We start from the raw sequence: 18,093 nt of genomic DNA, 5'->3' as shown, positions 1-18,093 counted from the left end.
CGACTTCATTGAAAATCTCTAAAATGCCGTTGAGCATCTTCTATTGTTTTATTAGTGGATTCTTTTGTGTCCCCCCCCCCACACCAAATCCCGGCGCTTTTATTTTGAAGCGGTACTCGTGCGGGGGCCCCCTGACCGGACCGCGTTGGACCCGCCCCCCCCTTTTTTTCTCTCCACGGGTATCGCCATGGAGACCGCGCGAGAGCGAGAGCGAGAGCGAGCGCGCGCGAGCGCGAGGCAGCTGCTGGAGCCGAGTGTTTCCGCTCAGCGCGAATCAAAGATCCCGAAGAGCCGAGCGAGGACGAGGGGCGACCGGAGCGCGAGCGAAGCAGGAAACACACTCACGTCCTCCCGGTGTTTGACGCACCGACCGTCTCCTCCCCTGGGGTAGTCTCCGGTCCCGACACACGCGTGAATGTCTCGAATGTGAACGACGGAGACGGAGCTGCTCACCCTTCGCGTTGGTGAGTGTTGTGTTGTTGTTTGTGTTTTTTTTTTTTAAAAGGCTAATCACACGCAGGCCACCTCGATCTCTCTCTCTCTCTCTCTCTCTCTCTCTTCACCTCCTCTTCCGTGTTTTTCTTCATAACGCGATTACGAACAATCACAAAAAATGTCGCCCGCGCTAGCTGGCAACGGTTGACAACTCGCGAGGGAGAATTCGCGAGTTGTCAAAAATGTTCTGTTAGCGAAGTGTGCCGTTGAAGCTAACCGTGACACAGGGCTCGAATACGTTAACTACCCTGTTACGTTCGGCTACACAAAAGAAGATGGCCTAGCTTGACAAAAGTGCCAACAATTACACTATGGGGGGGATTCACGCAGAATAAGAGGGAAACCGGCTCCGGCAGCTGGCCGTCTATTCGCGAACAGCTGTAATGGTACATTCGGGTCATGTGGACAATAATCGGAGCTAAGAGGTTAGCTATTAAAAAAAAAAAAAAAAAAGACGCATAAAATTATTATTAATGGTGTATAAACATCAGCTCAGATCAACCTCCAGTAAGTGTGTGTGTGTTGCTGTGCCACTTTGTTATAATGGGGTCGCTTTGTTTTTGTCTCTCTCTCTCTGTGTGTGTGTGTGTGTGTGTGTGTGTGTGTGTGTGTGTTGGCAGCCCCCACACTCTTTGTTTAAATAGCTCGCAGTACAGTTGCACGTGTCGAAGCGTGTGACTCTGCCTCACTGCCGCTGTGAAGACACCAGTATAGTCCACGTTTGTGCTTCAGTTGCAGGGATGTATGTGTACTGGTGAGTTTTTTTATTTAAAGGGTCGCTTGTTGGCAGCGATCGCATCCCCCCCAACCCGCCCTCCACTTCTTGGCTTTTTGGTTCCAAGGGAAAGTTTGAGTCGTTAGTTGGATAGAAACACGTGACAGTTGCAATAAGGGAAAGGGGGGGGAAGTGTAAATGTGAGCTGATGTTTGCTCATGAGAAAAAAATTACAGTTTTTGCGAAACACAAGATATCAAGGGAAGTATCCAGGTCTGAGAATAACTGTGAAACCAGTCTTGCTGAGCTATGTCTCCTATTGGGATGTGACCAATGTTTTCATCAAGTGTCGAGTGGAGAACATAATAAATCTGCCATCTTTTTCGCATTTTGCATCATTCACGTCGTTGGTAACTATCGATTTGATGTGGTCATTATCGATTAAGCTGCAAGTTATTGTCTTGACTTATTGATCAGTGGGTCTGGCCAACATCAGAAGATTTACAGCGTTGAGCGTGATGTTGTGATCAAGTTGTTCCTGTGTATTTTAGTTTACGTGCGTATTTGTGGCGTATTTGTATATTATCTCTGTGTAGCATTGTAGTATCTTGATTTTAAAATGGTTTTCCTTTGTCGTTTAGTGGGTGTAGTGTTCCCATAAAAGGTTTGCTTTACATTTACTTTGGTCTGTGTGTATTGTACTGGTTTGGGTACCAGACATGTAAAATACATAGACATTTATTAATATATGAAAGTCATTTAGTTTTACATTTAAGAACTGGATCGGGACAGCAGATGAAAATGAGCCCAAACAGCTAACTCTGGCTCGTGTATCTTATTTTGTCTGTTCTATTTTCCTCTATTGAAAAATGGCTTAAAACACCATCCAAATAGTTATTAGATCATTTTCTTTTGACCTCTAGTTGTACGTCCCTTTATGTAGTTTCTTATTCCATAGTTACGGTAGATTCTAGTTATAACACACTGACCAAACAATGTTGTGTTTACACTGAGTCATGGCTCCACTTTAGCAACTGTTGTTTTATGTGGTGTGATGACGTACCTGGCTGCTTCTATTATTTCCTGGTGTTGTAACCCTATCATCTCACACCTTTGAGCTGATGATACTCTATATTAGGTGGTCAAACATACCCATTACGTAGATGCCTTTATTTTGTAACCGTTGTCACACATTTGACTCCCATTGTTCAAATTGCCTTCTTCAGTTTTTACATGTTGTACATGCCCTGCTTTTCACACAGTCACCAGCAGCTTTCGTGGTTCTCAGTTTAAAGTACATTGTGTAGTTTCGTTGAAAGTTTTATGATTCCCAGTTCAGCATTCACAGCCTTTTTCTGTTTGACAACACAGCTCAGCGAAAACATCTTGTGGGCAAAGATAAGAACCTTGTTTGGCCTCAGTCCTATTTTCAAATTTCCCGACATTTCAACATAAGCTATGCCAGTGTTCTCTCTTATTTTTAGTGTTTCCCCTTTTGGTATCGTCTCTCTCCTCGTATCCTTTTTTCTCTTTTCCATTTTCTTGTCTGTTTCTGTCCCCTTGCTTGAGGCGGTGCAGAGGGATGCTCGGGCCCTGTGGGGCTTAACACTACAAAATGCTTGACAACAAAGGGTCTTCTCTGTGCTGCCATGCAGAGCCCCATCTCTGGGCTCCCTCCGCAGGCCCAGACGGGCTCTACCAGCAGGAGTAGCATTGGGGCCTATCGGGTGGAAATCTCCTCTCGGCTGTTTCTTTGGCACACTGAGCGCTCTCTGTTCCCGGACAGATGCCTCCGCTGCTGCTCTCCTTGGCTCCCTTTGCATTCCAGGAGCCCCGGGCAGCTGACAAACTGCAGTAACAGCCTGCTGGCTGGCTGGTTGTCTATGTGCTGTCTGAAGTGCAGAGTTGCAGAGTTTTTTCCCCCTAAGTAGACGAAACATACTAAGTATTTGTGCTGTAAAAACACAACTGATTAAATAACATTGCTTTTTGTGCTGCAACTAATGACAATCACAGTGCTTATGGTGACCGATTAATCTTTATGATGCTCCTCAGCGCTGACGGGAAGTCTTTTGTAATTTGTATAGGGAAGTTGTGTTGAAACATTGATGTACTTTTTTACATCTAGGAAAGTCTGACACACACAGGGCTGTATTTAATATGAAGAAGGAATGTCACATGTTTTGTATTGAGTCTTTTAGTCCATGTCTCTCTTGGATCTGTGTGCGTTTATATATTTTATTTCTCTACATGTTTTTATTAAATCGCTTTAGTCAAGCAAGCCAGATAGCGTATGCTTTAGATTCATTTATTCCTAATAGTTCTCAGTGCCTTCAGTTTGACAAGCTCTTATTCTGTTAGATTCCCCATTGTAATGCTACTAAATATAATTAAAGTATACATCAATCTCAAATTACTTTGTAATGACACTGATGGCTTTTTAAACCTGCACACTTTGATTGAACACACTGTTACCTGCACATAACTGTGATTTGGGGACGCTAATGTTGGCTTCGTGCAGCTGCAGGCAGGAAGTGTTTGTATGTGTGGTTGGATGCAAAATCTAGTTCCAGGAAACAGAGGCTAAGTCTCTTGAAGTTTAAAATAGCAGCACTGTCTCTAATGTAGCATGTCAAGCTCAACATCTTACAACATCTTCTGACAGAAAACTCACACATCTGACTTTAAGACTGGGAAGCATGTCTGTGCTGTGGCTGTCAAACTGCCGGCTGTGTTATTAATCAATAAAATGCATAAAAATTAAGTCAGCACATCGTAAGATCTGCAAAAAAAAAAAGTCCTTCAAGCCTCGGAGTCTGGACTGTCTTGTTCTAACTAATTGGAACACTGTGTTTTTGTGGCACCTAAGCACGGAGTTAATGACTTTTTCTTTTCTCAGACGATATTGCGTGAAAGCAATTAAGCTAATTCTGCTTAACTTTTCAGTTCGCAAACATACCGGCCATTTAATACTCGGCCCTCAGCTCTCTGAGGAGGTCAGCGCTGCATTATAAATGCCATCCCAAGTGGTTATTTACATCCCAACAAGTGCCTTTGAACAACACACGTGTTCCTTCTTGTCCTGCCTTTGACTTTTGTTCGTCCTTGTTTTGTCCCTAAGACGAGTTAATGTAAAGCCTCTCGGTAACCCAGGCCTTAGCAGCATCGCTCTGATCCCAACATGAACAAATGAGAAAGCGCCTATGGATAAAATGGCTGGCACAGGTCCCCCTGCATGTGTTTCCGTCTGGCTGCCCTTTGGCTCAATGCAGTAACCTAACTGTCCAGCCAAAACAGACTTGCGTCACTCTCTCCCACTGGTCTGCACCACATGCAAGTACCGTTCTCCATCCCATCGGCTCTTTGTGACATCAGAAAGGTGGCAGGCGGTGTGGGGCCCCTGCTGTTTGTGTCCTGGAAATTTTCTGCCAAATTAGATTGTCGTGATCTTCGGTTATTTGAAATCTAGCCTGGTGAAGGACACTCAAATGTGGAAGCACCAGCGGTAGCACACAATGTACAATGGTTCCCTGTACAGAGAGGAGACATACACACTGATTATCAACACATTTTTCTCAAACATGGTTTCTGTCACTTGTGGTAGTTCTCATCAGATTGGTTTAAAGTAGGAACTTGCTATAAAAATGGGGTGAAACTTAATGATTGACAGCTGAGAGTGGCTAGCGATTGGTCCAGTACTTGTATCAGAGGGAACTCGATACCCCGGCTCTAGGCCACAATTATTCTGGTTCCAAATGAAGTGATCAGCTCATGATGGCAGCATTCGTATCCAGGATATTTTGGCATAAAATCTGGATAGTCGAAGGAAGTGGAGATGTGTCATCCATTTAAAAACACAGTCTGAGTCTTTGACAATGAAATAGAAGGCCATGGATTTCTGTTTAGTGAAGACAGTGTCCGTTCTGTCCTGCTGTTTTGTCCAATACCTGAACCACTTACTAAGGTCTGCAATCCAGTGGACTCCCCCTAGAAGCACGTAGTGCTATTTGCCATCCGTGTGTGTTTGTTTACCGTAACTTCCCTCGACACATCAGTGCCAGTGGCCACACGGTAGATTTGCAATCAAATTTGTGGCTGTCTTAAGTGCAGCCATGCCATTACTGTAGCCATTAGCTCAGTGGCCTTGTGCGGCTGTAATGGGCCCTCGGCTGCTGCCTGCCAGTCGGCGAGTTCCCTGCAGAATGCTGCTACTGCTGCTTCACCCCGAAGTCTCTGCAGCAACATAACCATCGCTGCCTGCACCTGCATCTCATTTAGGTAATGATAGTGCACGTCTGGTTGTATCCCCCAATCAACCGACAAATGTGCTGAGGAAGTTAGTGAGTCATGGTCGTGCAGAAAGGATGTGGGGTTGTTTTTGTTTTTGTTTGTGTGCATGTGGTTGTGTTCATTCCTTCCACTGTTGGTGTTTAAAGTGTTTTGCCATAACTGCAGTTTATTAGACGGCTATTACTGGATGATATTGGCTATAAATGATACTTTACATTTATCAACATCTCACACAGTATTCTCGGCCATGTGGGTGCTGAAAACAAAATACAGGGATTTTTCAGAAAGGGGCACCTGATCAAGTTATCATTACATAATTTGTCCATCAAACTTTGTTACCGACGTGCAGCATATGGCAGAGTAGGACCACAGCTGAGCCGACCATGGAAAAGCATCTGTTTTTCATTCAGCTGTAAAAAATACCGTGTCCTCCACAGCATCACTCTTCAATAACTACATTTGGGGAATCCCTGCTTAGGAAGGGTTTGTTTGTATGCTTTTATACATTTTGCACAAATAATTGATTCTCTTCGAATAATGTTTTGCTGATGAGCGACACTGGCCAAACAGAAGGGATTAGTTCCTTTCCTCACCAACAGGGTTTTCATTAAAGTTGCAGCTGTAATCACTGTTTTGTTTTTGTGCTGACTCTCCCTCGCACGTTCTTAAGCCCTCCTCCCTCTAACGTTGCTACTCATCTGCTGCAGGGATAAGGTTTCCCCGTTACATCATCTATAAGTCTAACGGCTGGTTTATTTAGTTAGATTCTGAGGCAGAGCGATGATTGAAGATTAAAGGGGAAATCAAGAGAAACGCTCGTGCTGCAGTTCCCGCCACCAGTGTTCTTTAGAAAGGAGAGCTGGAAATTGGTTTACGTCTTGTTTAAAGATGGTATAAATAGTAGGATGCAGTTTTCGAGGAATCAACGCACGGGAAGAGGAAGTACACACAGTCGTCCATTCAGTTATTGTTATCAACTGCAAAACAAGTGCATGACACGCAGAGACACGCAGTTTCTCTTCCTGTCTTTACACCGTGGCTCGCTCTCTATCCGCTCCTGTTTCTCTGTGTTGCGTTTAGTTACGTAATCCTCACTGAATGTTGATAGTAATCTGTGTCCTTCCTCCCCCCCTCCCTCTCTATCCCCTACTCTCTATGTGGCCCTGACAGGTTAAGCCGTAGAGGACTCTCGCTGGTCGCCGGAGGAAAAGATGTGCGATGGAATGGTAGCGTTTCAGACGAGAGCCCCATCCTCCTCTTCTTCCTCCACCTCCTCACGAGCCCACAGGCTGGCTGCCTCCGCGCTTCTCCTCCTCTTCACCCTGCTCCCTCATGGTCACGCATCAGGTAGGACACAGACGCTCTTTCTCTGTCTCTGCTCCCACGTGATACAAATCGACTAAACGGCCATCTTTGCCCATCTCTTGTAAATTGATTGAGTTTTTTTTTTAACTCGCCTCGCAGGTCAGCTAGATTGAATTGGTCTCCTTTACCCTCGGGTCGATCAGGTTGCTCTGCCTCCGTTAGGCAGCCGAGTGTTCGGGGGCTCCCACCCACTCTGAATCCATTCACTGTCCTAATGAGTCACAACAGTTTTCCTCCGCTATTGAGTGGAAGAGAGACGATGTTGTCTGTGGTCACATTGCTGTCATAAGGTTTTAATCAGCCGTGACATTTAGCGTCCTCTGAGAGCTTTTAGCGCCGCTAGCCAGCTTTGGTTATTACCCCACAACGGCCGCCACAACAGATCAGGTTTTTGTTCCAGCCTGAAATGTTAGATTATTATCTTTGAATGTGACGTTTAATATTGAACTGTGGTTCAAGGATAGAAGTTTCATTAACCAGCTGATAACACGTATTTATCGATACCTGCAACACAGATAAAGCCTGTGTCTTGTTTCCTGTTAAGGAACACAATGCCAGTGGCTTGTACTCGCTGAACCCCTTCACTTGTGCCAGCTTTCCTTTCACTTTAGCCCTCCAATATTCCAGTCCCCTCCCCCCTCGCAAACACACTCTACCTCCACACATGCGCTACCCAGATACACCGACACACACACACACTCTCCCCACACATCGGCAGCTTGTGAAATGTGCCAGATGTCCTTGCCACAGAGAGAAGGCAGATTGTGTATGTATGAATGAGTAAATGTGTGTGTGTGTGTGTGGGGATGAAACGGACATTGGTTTGAGGGCAAATTCAAATTCACTGTAACATTTTTGTGATTACCGTTTCAAATTTTAATTCGATTGCAGCGCTTTGAAAAAATACTGTCCAGCGTCAACCCGAGCAGGTGCAGAATACAACGTGGGTTTGTTTTGCATCAATGAAAACATGGTGGAAGGCAGCGCTTCATGATAGTTTGGGTTCCTGTAATCATTTAATTGATTTTCTTTCTTTTAAAGCCTAAATGAATAATGAATGTGTGTGTGAGAGAGAGAGAGGGAGATGGGCGGATGGGCGAGAGGAGGGCACCGCTGATCCCAAGTGTATCCTCTCTCTCTTTCTTTTGCTCTTATGTAACACACATGATTCATGTTGAGCCCAGAGGGACTGGTATCATGCTCACGTTTTAAATCCAACACACTCACATTCACTGCCTACCAATACCAAGGAAATGTCCTCCAATGCCCACGTGCTCTCAGTGCTGTGAATGTGTGTGTATGTGTGAAACCGCATCTTTTTACATGTGTGTGTGTGTGTGTGTGTGTGTGTGTGTGTGCCCCACGCTCTGTGTGGATGTTGTACATAGAATAATAAAGAGGCTGTCCCCAGATATCCTTTGTGTGACTATACCAAAAGGCAAACCCTGCACCGACCACGTTTCTGACAGTTGGTGCATTACACCGGGACAAATGTACACCCAAGAATTTTTTCCCAGTACCCATAATGCAACTGCACCTGTAACACTAGCCGGTTGATGTAAATGGGCAGATAGTTATCAAGACTCCACCGCTAAGATAAATTCCAGCTGTCTTTTTAAAATAGACTTTATGAGTTATGAGCTCGAGAACTTTTTTGACCTGCCATCTTATCAGCTTCAATCAAGCTATTTTTAAAAAACGTTTGTTTTCATTTTGGTACTGTCATTATTATACATCATGATTTACCTAGTTTACAGGAAGGCAATGGAACATTCTACACCTGAGGGAACACACAGTACAAAGGTTATCTTTGTACTGTGTTTTTGACATTACTTCCTTATAGTGCACCTGGTAATAACTTGTGCTTAGTTCCAGGTCATGAGTTGTAGCTCTTTAAAAATTATATATTTACTTAATATTTTTCTCTCTTGTATTAATAGATAATAAGAGATAAACTCCAGTGGTTAATTTAAAGGTTTCAGGGTAAACTTTAATGAAATAAATATTTTCCCATAACCTGTTGATGATGTGTGAGTGTAATATTTCATATATCAACCAAGACGTGAGTTGCAGCGTTTACTGTATGAAAGTATGAAATTAACTCTTGATTTTAGACAAATTACCACTAAGGAGATGCACTCGTTTTAAAGGCTGTAAAATGTGCATGTTATTACTTCTCCTCTTCACCGGCCTCTCTCCAGCTCAACATACATAATTCACATAGGTAATCCCTCGACATGTTCCAGGATGGAGATTGCTAAGGAACTTTTCATGAATATGAAATTTCATCACTGCTGACAGGCTTATTCCAGACTCGTACAAATGGCAGTGAGTGGCACGAATAGAAATGGATACTAAAAAAATACAGTGTGCAGCATTTGCATACTAGCGCTTCAGCCCCAGAGACCAGAGAACAGCACACGCTCTGTGCTGTTTGTGTTGCTATCTGTCTTTTGAGGATATTAGTCCATAAAAAATGTCATTACATGTCTTGTCAGTTGTGGTAAATTAGCTGTAAAGACTAATGATGAACTGTAAAGGTTGAGACTCTTTGCTCCTTCATTTCAACATAAAAAGGAAAAGCTTTAAACCTCTGTTTCAGGGGTGTTGTGCTCTTTGTAGAAAGGTCAGGACAACAATTTATTTCACCTGTAATACGCTCTGATAGGACGTAGTTATAAAACCTTCCAGAGCCGAGGTATTTTTAGAACCAATCACTGTCCAAGTCGTGTCTTTTTTATCTGACGTTCAGCTGTTCATTGTAAACAAGATTAGCAGCAGGGTTTCTGCTGAGCTAATGCCAATGGCTCCCTCAACTTTGTGTTTGCGATTACTGTGTGTGATTACAAACTCGTCCATGATTCAGGACACTTTTTCTTTTTCCCCCGAATGTTGCAACAAGCTAAACAAAGCATCCTCTGCATTCAAGCCGAGTGTCTGTAAACACACACAGCTACAAAGCAGCACCTCTGCGTCTGTGTACGAGGATAAATGGCATCAGTGTGGAGGATTTTCAAGGCACGGTGCAAATATCACTTGTTTCGTGTCTCTTCTGAGTCTATCTGACATTCCATTGATGTTGGCTGCATAGAGCACAGTTCCTTATGTGATGTCAGTTCTTCACAGTGAGTCTTTGTGGTTTGTTTCAGAGGAAGTTGGCCCAGACAGTGAGTCAGAACTGAAAGAGTAAAGATGGGAACTGTTCAAGTGATCATGCAACATGTTCTCGGCTCTAATAGTGTCATATGTCAGGAGAGAAAAAACACTAACCCTCCTTGTAGGTCCAGTTTAATAGATATGTGATGTCCACTGGAAACCCATTGTCCTCTGTAGTTGAGTTAAAGCTTTACATGAAAGGCGTCGGCGAGGACCAGAAGTCTCCCACAAACAAGCCCGCTGTGTGCTCTGTGAGGGAGTGACGTTTATGTATGAACATGTGTGAGAACGGGAAATAGCTTTCCCTGGGCCTCGAAGAAAAAGTGGAGTCATAGGGTAAAGAGTAAGAGCGGAGGGAAAGGGGAGGAGATCAAGTACGGGAGCAGAGAGCTGCCTTTCTAATTTCCTCTGAGATTTTTGTTTGTTTTTGACAATCGATTGTCTATTCTTGGCTCGAGTTGAATACATTCCTCTCTGTCGGAAAAGAGGTCTATTGCAGACAGAGCCCATTGTTTTTGGCTGTTCTTGAATCAGTGTGCGTAACCAATTCAAGGAGGTTTCCTTTTAATGTTGAGTTGCTTCGGGAAAAAGACTCCCTCCTTTTTCTCTTTAATGATATAGGAGACTCCAGTGGCTAGCATAGCGTCACTGCTCTTACCACAGAGGAAAATATCTGAATGAGCCATTCCCTACTTCTGGCAATCTTCAAACTGCTGTGGTCCTCGAAACTTGTTGCGCACTGTAGTTCAGGGGATTTCAAAGTCTGAGACTGAGGGCTTCTCCGTAGACAAGGAAAAGAAAAAGGTTCCCCAACATTCCACCTTAGGAAAGTTCGTCCACAACAACTGGGTTGGACATTTTCGTTCTCATACACACAGCCACTGCAGAAAATGTCAGGAACATGAATGGACTACAGTGTGAAACAAAGAGCCTTATGTACAGTAGCTGTGACATAATTCCAGACTAAACCAATTATACGAAAACAGGTCAGTCTAAAGGCATTTATCAGTTTCTCCCTCTGGGAAAGTGTGAAACAGTAAAGTTCCCCTCTAACCTCGTAAAACCAAATCACTTGCATTTAGGCTATTTTCTAAGATCTTCCTTAGATAACTAATGCAATATTTTTTCACTTCCTTTCACCGAGCGTCCCCTGGAACTGTTTGGAACCTTCTCCCACTGTAAAAAACCTCTCCTGTAGCCAAACAAAATGGTGTGTGCCAACAAAAAAAGTGACGGTGAGTGAGTCGGCCTGATCGCTGTTGTGTTCCAGTCCTTGCAGAAAGTTTGCTAGAAAGGCTGGGTTTACAAACAGTGAAATCCAGTGGGGACGGGGGTTGCAGTAGGTTCTGTGCAATTAACTAGAATAGTCCCCCGAAGGCCTGTTAGCAAGGCGTTTAGAAGGCAGGAGCAAAGCAACACATTGGCTACCGGCTCGTCTCTGAAACGTGAGAACAAAGAGGGCTTTTAGGGGCAGCGTTGGAAGCCACAGACCAAACCGCGGCAAGCTGCAGCTCCACTCGATCACCAGTCTGCAATTAGGACTGCTAACTCACTCTGTGTGTGCGTGTTTGTGCGGCTCGGTATATTGAGCACAGCACAGCCCCATTTCTATGATGTCTCTGTCCTCCCCCCCTCCTTCTCTCTCTGGCTCTCTCCCTCTCTCTCGTCGTCTTTCTTTAAGGCTCCAATCATCCAGGTGCAACTGGAGCCCATTAGCGGCGGTCTGCTCGAATCGGCCGGCCTCTCTCTTTCATTACCTGCGTGTTGATCACTTGAGAAGTCACTCTCCGCTCTCACCCCGTGTCATCGAAACTGCTCTCCCAACCAATCAAGCCCTAAAGGGAGACTTCTTTATTTTTTCAACGCCTAACCTGAGAAAGAAAAGCTCCCATGGAAACGGATACCGCAGTGCAGACAGTCGACTCGAGACAATTTCGCTGACTCTTAACTGTTGACCAGACAGTTCCATTACTTTGAGAAGATCCCAGATGGCCGGGATTACAGTTATCTTCATATCGCTCCCACCTGCCTGCAAACACTAAGCTCATCGTGTGATTTTCATTGTTTTAAATCCAATTTAATGTTACTGCTCATTGATTTTACAGATTTTGGGATGTAAGGTTTAACATTTTCTCCTGCTACATGCAGTGTGCAGCGTGTGTGTGTGTGTGTGTGTGGTGTTCTGGCCACACGCTGATACATGTCCACTGATGAGAGGTGCTGTGTTCAAGGTTAATAAATGTCGAAGCAGGGAGTGGTGGCACCGACGGCATATTTCACTCCGGCGGCCAAATCTGATAACGCACAAAACTAGATGTGCACTCAGTAGAGCACATACCTCCACCAAGGCCCGACAGGCTCCTTAAATCCAATCAAGCTGCACCAAATTGCACAGACTCATCGATATCAGTCCCCTAAATACGCCTGACTTTTTTTCCATCAAGTTCCATGAAGTATTCTCTTGGAAATCTGGGAAAACATCAAGAAATGTTCATGCTAATGCCACAAATGTAATGTTAAACGTAGTCAATAAAAACACCATGTCACTTTGAGTAGTACAAAGCTTTGTTTTTTCGGGGGGCCTCTCCACAACGTGAGGATTATTTTTGAAGCTACATTAGGGCTGAGGAGAGGAGAGGCAGTTTGTAAAATTATTTCCCAGTGAAATGTGTGTGGTTGTCTGAAGCAGCAGGCAGTCATAATGATTTTCAAAGGGCCTCATCGGAGGGACCAGCCTGCTGAGTAGAGGACATCTCTGACTAATGAGCTGCTAAATATATCCCCCAGTCTCTCCTGTCTTCTGTCTTCTGTTGCTTTTGCTTCTGTCCTTTCTTTCAGTCTTTTATTCATTCTTTTTCTCAAGTTTTTGTCGGTGCTTCCTTTCTGTTTTATCACCTGTGTTGTGCTGTTCTTTTTTAAATTTGCATTGTCAAGCTGCTTCCCTCAATTACTTTCTGTTTTTGTCTTTTTAAAAAAAAAAAATTCTGTCTCAGTCTCGTCTGTCTCTCGGTCCCCCCCCCCCTTTCTCACTTCTTTGATGTGGTTTTCAGGCCCACTGAAACAGTGTGGGCCGATGTCTTCGTCACATCGTTAGTCAACAGCGGCATCATGTTCAAACATGTTCAGCAGCTCACACATGAGGCACACAGAGCATCCTACACACATGCTGAATTGGCCAATTGTTGAGACATCCACGCCGTGCAAGGACTGTGAGCAACAGCACTCACAGAACAGTCAAGTCGTACCACATGAATGAAAGCTCCATATCTCAAGACTTTTAAAACATTTACATGCTTTTTCTTTAGCTGCCTGCATGATAGTGATAAGTTGAGCACAACAACAGTTTTGTAATTGTCTCTATCAGCAAGCATGGTTATCAGCTGCTCCACTGGAGTGTGAATGCATATTTTCATGACTCGACATGTCCGAGCTGTGTGGAGACCGTAGAAATTGGGGGAGTATTGCACTGCATCGCGTAGAAGCCCTTAATCTGTAGATTCAGCTTTTACCCTTAATGCAACTTTAGCTTCATCACAAACTCATGATAATATGTGCTAGTTAAACAGGTGTCACAAAGTGCATTGAGGCTATTTAAACACAGCAAAAATGAGAGCAAATTACAACATGTAAACCACATATGATGAGAGACATTCTAACATTGAGGTATGGGGAAGGGCTGGGCGATCCTGACACACTCGTGTGTCCGGTTGTCATGAGTGGAGGCGGAGTGCAGCTGTTTCTCTTTAACTGACTGCAATTCTGCAGAAATGGCTCAACAACTCCTGTCTTGTTTTAGGCCATTTCAAGTTCAATGGCTGCTTAGTAGAGATTGTGAATCAGGAGAAGAGAGGCTATGACACACCACGAGTCCTAACTCATTCCTGATCATCCTCCAGAGAGAAGTCAGGGCATATAGTTGGATTCAGAACAACACCCCTGGAGGGAAGGGATTAAATGCCTCGCTTAAAGATACTTCATTATTGTCTGATTTATAGGCCTCAACCTGGGTCCCCACCAAAACAGTCTGTCTTCCCTAATGTCTACACAACTCATTTCACATGGCTAGAAGTCAGTTTCAACTGCCATTATGTTGCACATGTCACATGGTTTTAATTTCCCTGCAAGATTTTTCTAATTAACACCTACTGTATCCTGTTTACATCTTATTATTTGGTGTTTTTCTCTTTGTTGTCTATCGTCCCATCCCACAATCTATCCAGCCCATTAAATGGAGATGTATAGTGGCCAGTTGGCTTATCGCCACTCTAATGCCCTCTGTCCGTATTACATCATCTGAAACAAATAGCCAAATGGTGAAGGTCTTTGTACAGGCTTCGCTGGCGTCCATTTGGATAATTGTGTGAGGATTTATGAAAAGTCTGCCTGTCTCTGTATGTCTTATCTGTATTCATTTGCATATCTGTCTGTACAGGACAGTGGATTAATAAATTAATCCTTGTATTTGTATTCAGTTGAAAAAACTCAGAGTTCAAATGTTCCAGAAAACTCAACCAACAAAGAAATGGAGACATATGAGCAACTCTCAGCAAATATTAAGTGTTTTTTATTAATAAATGACACCAACATATATTGATACTAGAGTAATATCGAGTTTATAGTTTAATTAATAACAGGTTGTTTTTAACATGTTATCGCTAACAGCTTGGGTTTCTATGTGTGAGCCGAAGTCATAGTTACTTCACAGGTCGGTTGGCATTGAGCCACAAATTTATTAATAACCTAGTTGACACATTTGAAAATAACCTGGAACATGCTGCTACCTTGTGATGTTTTTTGAGTTGAGGCTTAACGAGCTACAACAATTATTTTAGTATGTATGAGTCAGAAACTGTATTGTTTTGCTTACTTCTCCTTTCACTCTCGCACAGTAACAAGTTACTCAAAAGTACGTGTGAAGTTACCTTGCTGTTCATGCTGGCGAGAGTCCTGTCCTGGGATCGGATGACGACAAAGTTTCAAATCTTTATGTCCACAAACAGATTGCTATGTTGGAGTTCCAGCCGGCAATATAAACTGTACTTTGTTTCCACCTGTATGATAAACACTGTCCATGGACTTTGTTCTGACAACAATATATCTGAGATGTTGTATTTTATGACTTCAATTGAATTTTCAGAATCTTATTATTATTCTATGATTAAAAGGAAAGTAGATAGTTGCCCAGGCTTGATATATTTTCTTGGGAATATTTTGACTGGTCTCTGTCTGGCACCTGAGTATTGTAAAAACCTTACGGATGTTTTTGACAGTCCAATCAGGCCAGCGATGCAGCTGGATTTCTCCTGGTCCTCCTAATGGTCCATTGTCAATGTGTTTGAGTGAGAGAGTTAAAAAAACAGAGCGGCAGCGGGGCATGTAGGGGCTGAGCACAGGCCGCCACAGTCAAGGTAATTAATGGGAAACACGGCACGAACAACAAATGGCATTCCTCTTCTCTCAGCAGAACAGGCTGCGAGTGTTAAACTGGCCTCTGATGCTCGGCACCATTTGTTCACTCGTGGAGCGACTTGCTAGAGCAGTTGCTCCATCAAAGTCCAGTTGTGCTTCATTAGAATGATGATGGACAAACACTGAGCTGCAACAATGACTGTGTTGTTGGATCACTGGAGATGTTATTTACAATGTAGGACGGTCTCTTGTCTTCTCTTGCCTTGTGGGGTTTTGCATAATCCTGCATCCCTCTGTGTTAACATAACCAAAATAAGAGTCTTCCTGCTCTCTACAATGTGACTGCTCCTTTCCCCCCCAGCCACTGTGGTGTCTGTAGTACAGTACGTGCTGTGCTATTGCAATGAACCTGTTCAACAAACAACCCAGGCGTGCCGGATAGGTTGAGATAGATAAGTTGGCTCGAAAAGAACAGCCAGCTGCAGCCAGAGCTTTTTTGTCTCAGTGCAGTTTTAAAAATTTCCATTTTATTACAGCCAGACTTAACACTGTCTTCACCAGGGGTCGGGATTATCTCCCCAACTTTCACCTTCAACAAAATTCCGAGGCTCGGCACTCACACATCTCTGCGGGCAGGCGGGCTCGGACTGTTGTAATATGATCAGCCCACAGTTGCATTGACAGTTTTTTTGGGGGTAATGTGTGTCTGTGTGTGTGTGTGTGTGTGTGTGTGTGTGTGTGTGTGTGTGTCTGAACACATGCACGTGTGTGTAGGAGGGGTCCCACACACTCTTTTGTTTTCCTCTGAAAGCTGAGTAGAAGGAATGTCTGCCTCCCAGCTGTCCTCTGGAGTAAGGGTGATAGAGAAAAGGGGGGAGCTCACTGTTTGCCTCTGCTAACATCCTCCCATCTGTTAAATAAAGGCAGAAAGTGCATGTGTATGTACGCCTGTATCTTTAGGGGGTTGAGGAGAGGGTCACACAATGGTGGTACTCCCCACCCTCCCCCCCTGCCCTCACCCACTTTGGCCTCTTATGCATATTTAACCCTTCAAATGCAAAGTTGTCTGTTGTGCTTTTCGGAGGCACGCTGCTTAAATCTGTCATTGTGCCCCGTCCCTCGGTGAGCAGGGACAATGAGGTGTAATGGCAGCACACGTGGCTTGCTAAATGAATCGCAACAGCAGGGAACGAACGGGTGGGGGAGCAGGGAGGATGTTTTTGTCTTTTTAGGGACCTTCTTCGCCATGGGTGTATGCATTATGTGTTTGTTCATGTGTTTCAGCTGCAGGAAAAGAAACAAGTGGTCGGCTAAACGCTCAGTTCCGAGGCCTGCAGCTATCAGACTCGTGTTTTGTGGCCAATTTCCTGTTTACAGTAGATGTGACGCTGTTGGCTTTGGCGTCGGTGGACAATACGGACATCGCTTGGCCTTTTGTAGGAGTGTGTGGAGATGACATGAGCGCCCACTGTTCTGTCTGACACTGCGATTCATCCACTGTGGCCCTAACCATTCACACAACAGAGGTGTAGGCTGTCAGTGAGTAACAAAAGCCCTGCTGTTTACAAAAGCGCCCCTTTGGGACACTCGCAACCTCCACTTGCAGAGTGAATAACTGTCTGCCTGCATCTGTTTGTAGTCAGGCTTTTATGTAAACGTGCCGTCACCTCCATCACACTGCCTCCCTGTTCTTCATCCTCCTCGTCTTTTTTCCTCCTCCTCCGCTCTTCCTCTGTTCGGTCCCTTCACCTTCTCTCGGAGGTCCTGCAGATGCAACAACAGCCCCCTTTTTCTAGGGAAAAATTGGTTTTCTGTGTCTGCGTTCTGTCCAAGCTACAGTAGTACAAGTCCACCTTTTTTTATTTCCCACATCCTTTCAACACAGAATGCCTCGGTTGTCTTTCTTGCTTTTCGCTCAGGGCTCAGCTGTTGCGAGTTGCCAGAATATGAAAGCAGATATTTATGTGTGACTGAATGACGACCTCTAAGCCGCTCACAGCAGAACATGACACTGGTAGTATCGCTCACCCAGACATTAAGAGTCCTATGTTACGGCCCAGTGTCGCCCACCCGTGTCAGCGTATTGAGTTGTGTCACTTCAAATGGTTTGAAGTGCCTCACACTGAAAACGTATCTGTGATGAAAGAACGAAAGCGAGTACAGGAAACTTACTCTTAACCCACACACACTCACCAAAGAAGTCAAGAGTCATGATCACATATTATTTCATAATGTATAGAAGTTTACTAAAGTTATAGAATCTTTCTCTTTTGGCTCTTTTTATGACACAGTACACGAATCTAGTCACTTTGAACTATAGGACTTCCACTCACTTCAAAGAATGGATAGCCTCCTAACTTAGAAACAGTTTGCCTCGATGTAATCTTCTTAAGTTATCTTTTTAAAACTAGGGTTTAGGGCCGACCCACACGCTTCAAGGCTGTTTTTTAAAACTATCATATGTAATACCACAAAAAGTAATCATTTATCCACAGGACGTAAATCAAATCAGTTCACTTGTGCTATTTTTTTTTTTGACCTCTAACTTGGATGTGACATGACACATGGGTGAACACGCAAATTTCTTCTACTTCCTCTTCTCCACTGTGAGGATATGAGGCTGATTGAACATCCGAGCTTGTATACCCTCGTATTTTGTACGT

At 44.1% G+C, this 18,093-nt stretch overlaps 1 protein-coding gene across 1 annotated transcript in view; it reads left to right on the top strand.

The window, feature by feature from the left end:
* Positions 1-246: 246 nt before the first annotated feature.
* Positions 247-18,093, top strand: part of susd6 (sushi domain containing 6) — a 29,863-nt gene continuing 12,016 nt past the window's right edge. Inside the window, exons 1-2 of the mRNA XM_035143835.2 lie at positions 247-464; positions 6,671-6,847. Of these exons, the coding sequence (XP_034999726.1) occupies positions 6,712-6,847 (136 nt within the window). The 5' untranslated portion in view covers positions 247-464; positions 6,671-6,711. The remainder of the gene's footprint in view (positions 465-6,670; positions 6,848-18,093) is intronic.

The sequence above is a fragment of the Hippoglossus stenolepis genome, chromosome 20, assembly GCF_022539355.2.
Source record: "Hippoglossus stenolepis isolate QCI-W04-F060 chromosome 20, HSTE1.2, whole genome shotgun sequence".
Classification (NCBI taxonomy): Eukaryota; Metazoa; Chordata; class Actinopteri; order Pleuronectiformes; family Pleuronectidae; genus Hippoglossus; species Hippoglossus stenolepis.
Note: the sequence above shows the minus strand (reverse complement) of the source record. Positions and strands in the feature narration are given on the sequence as shown.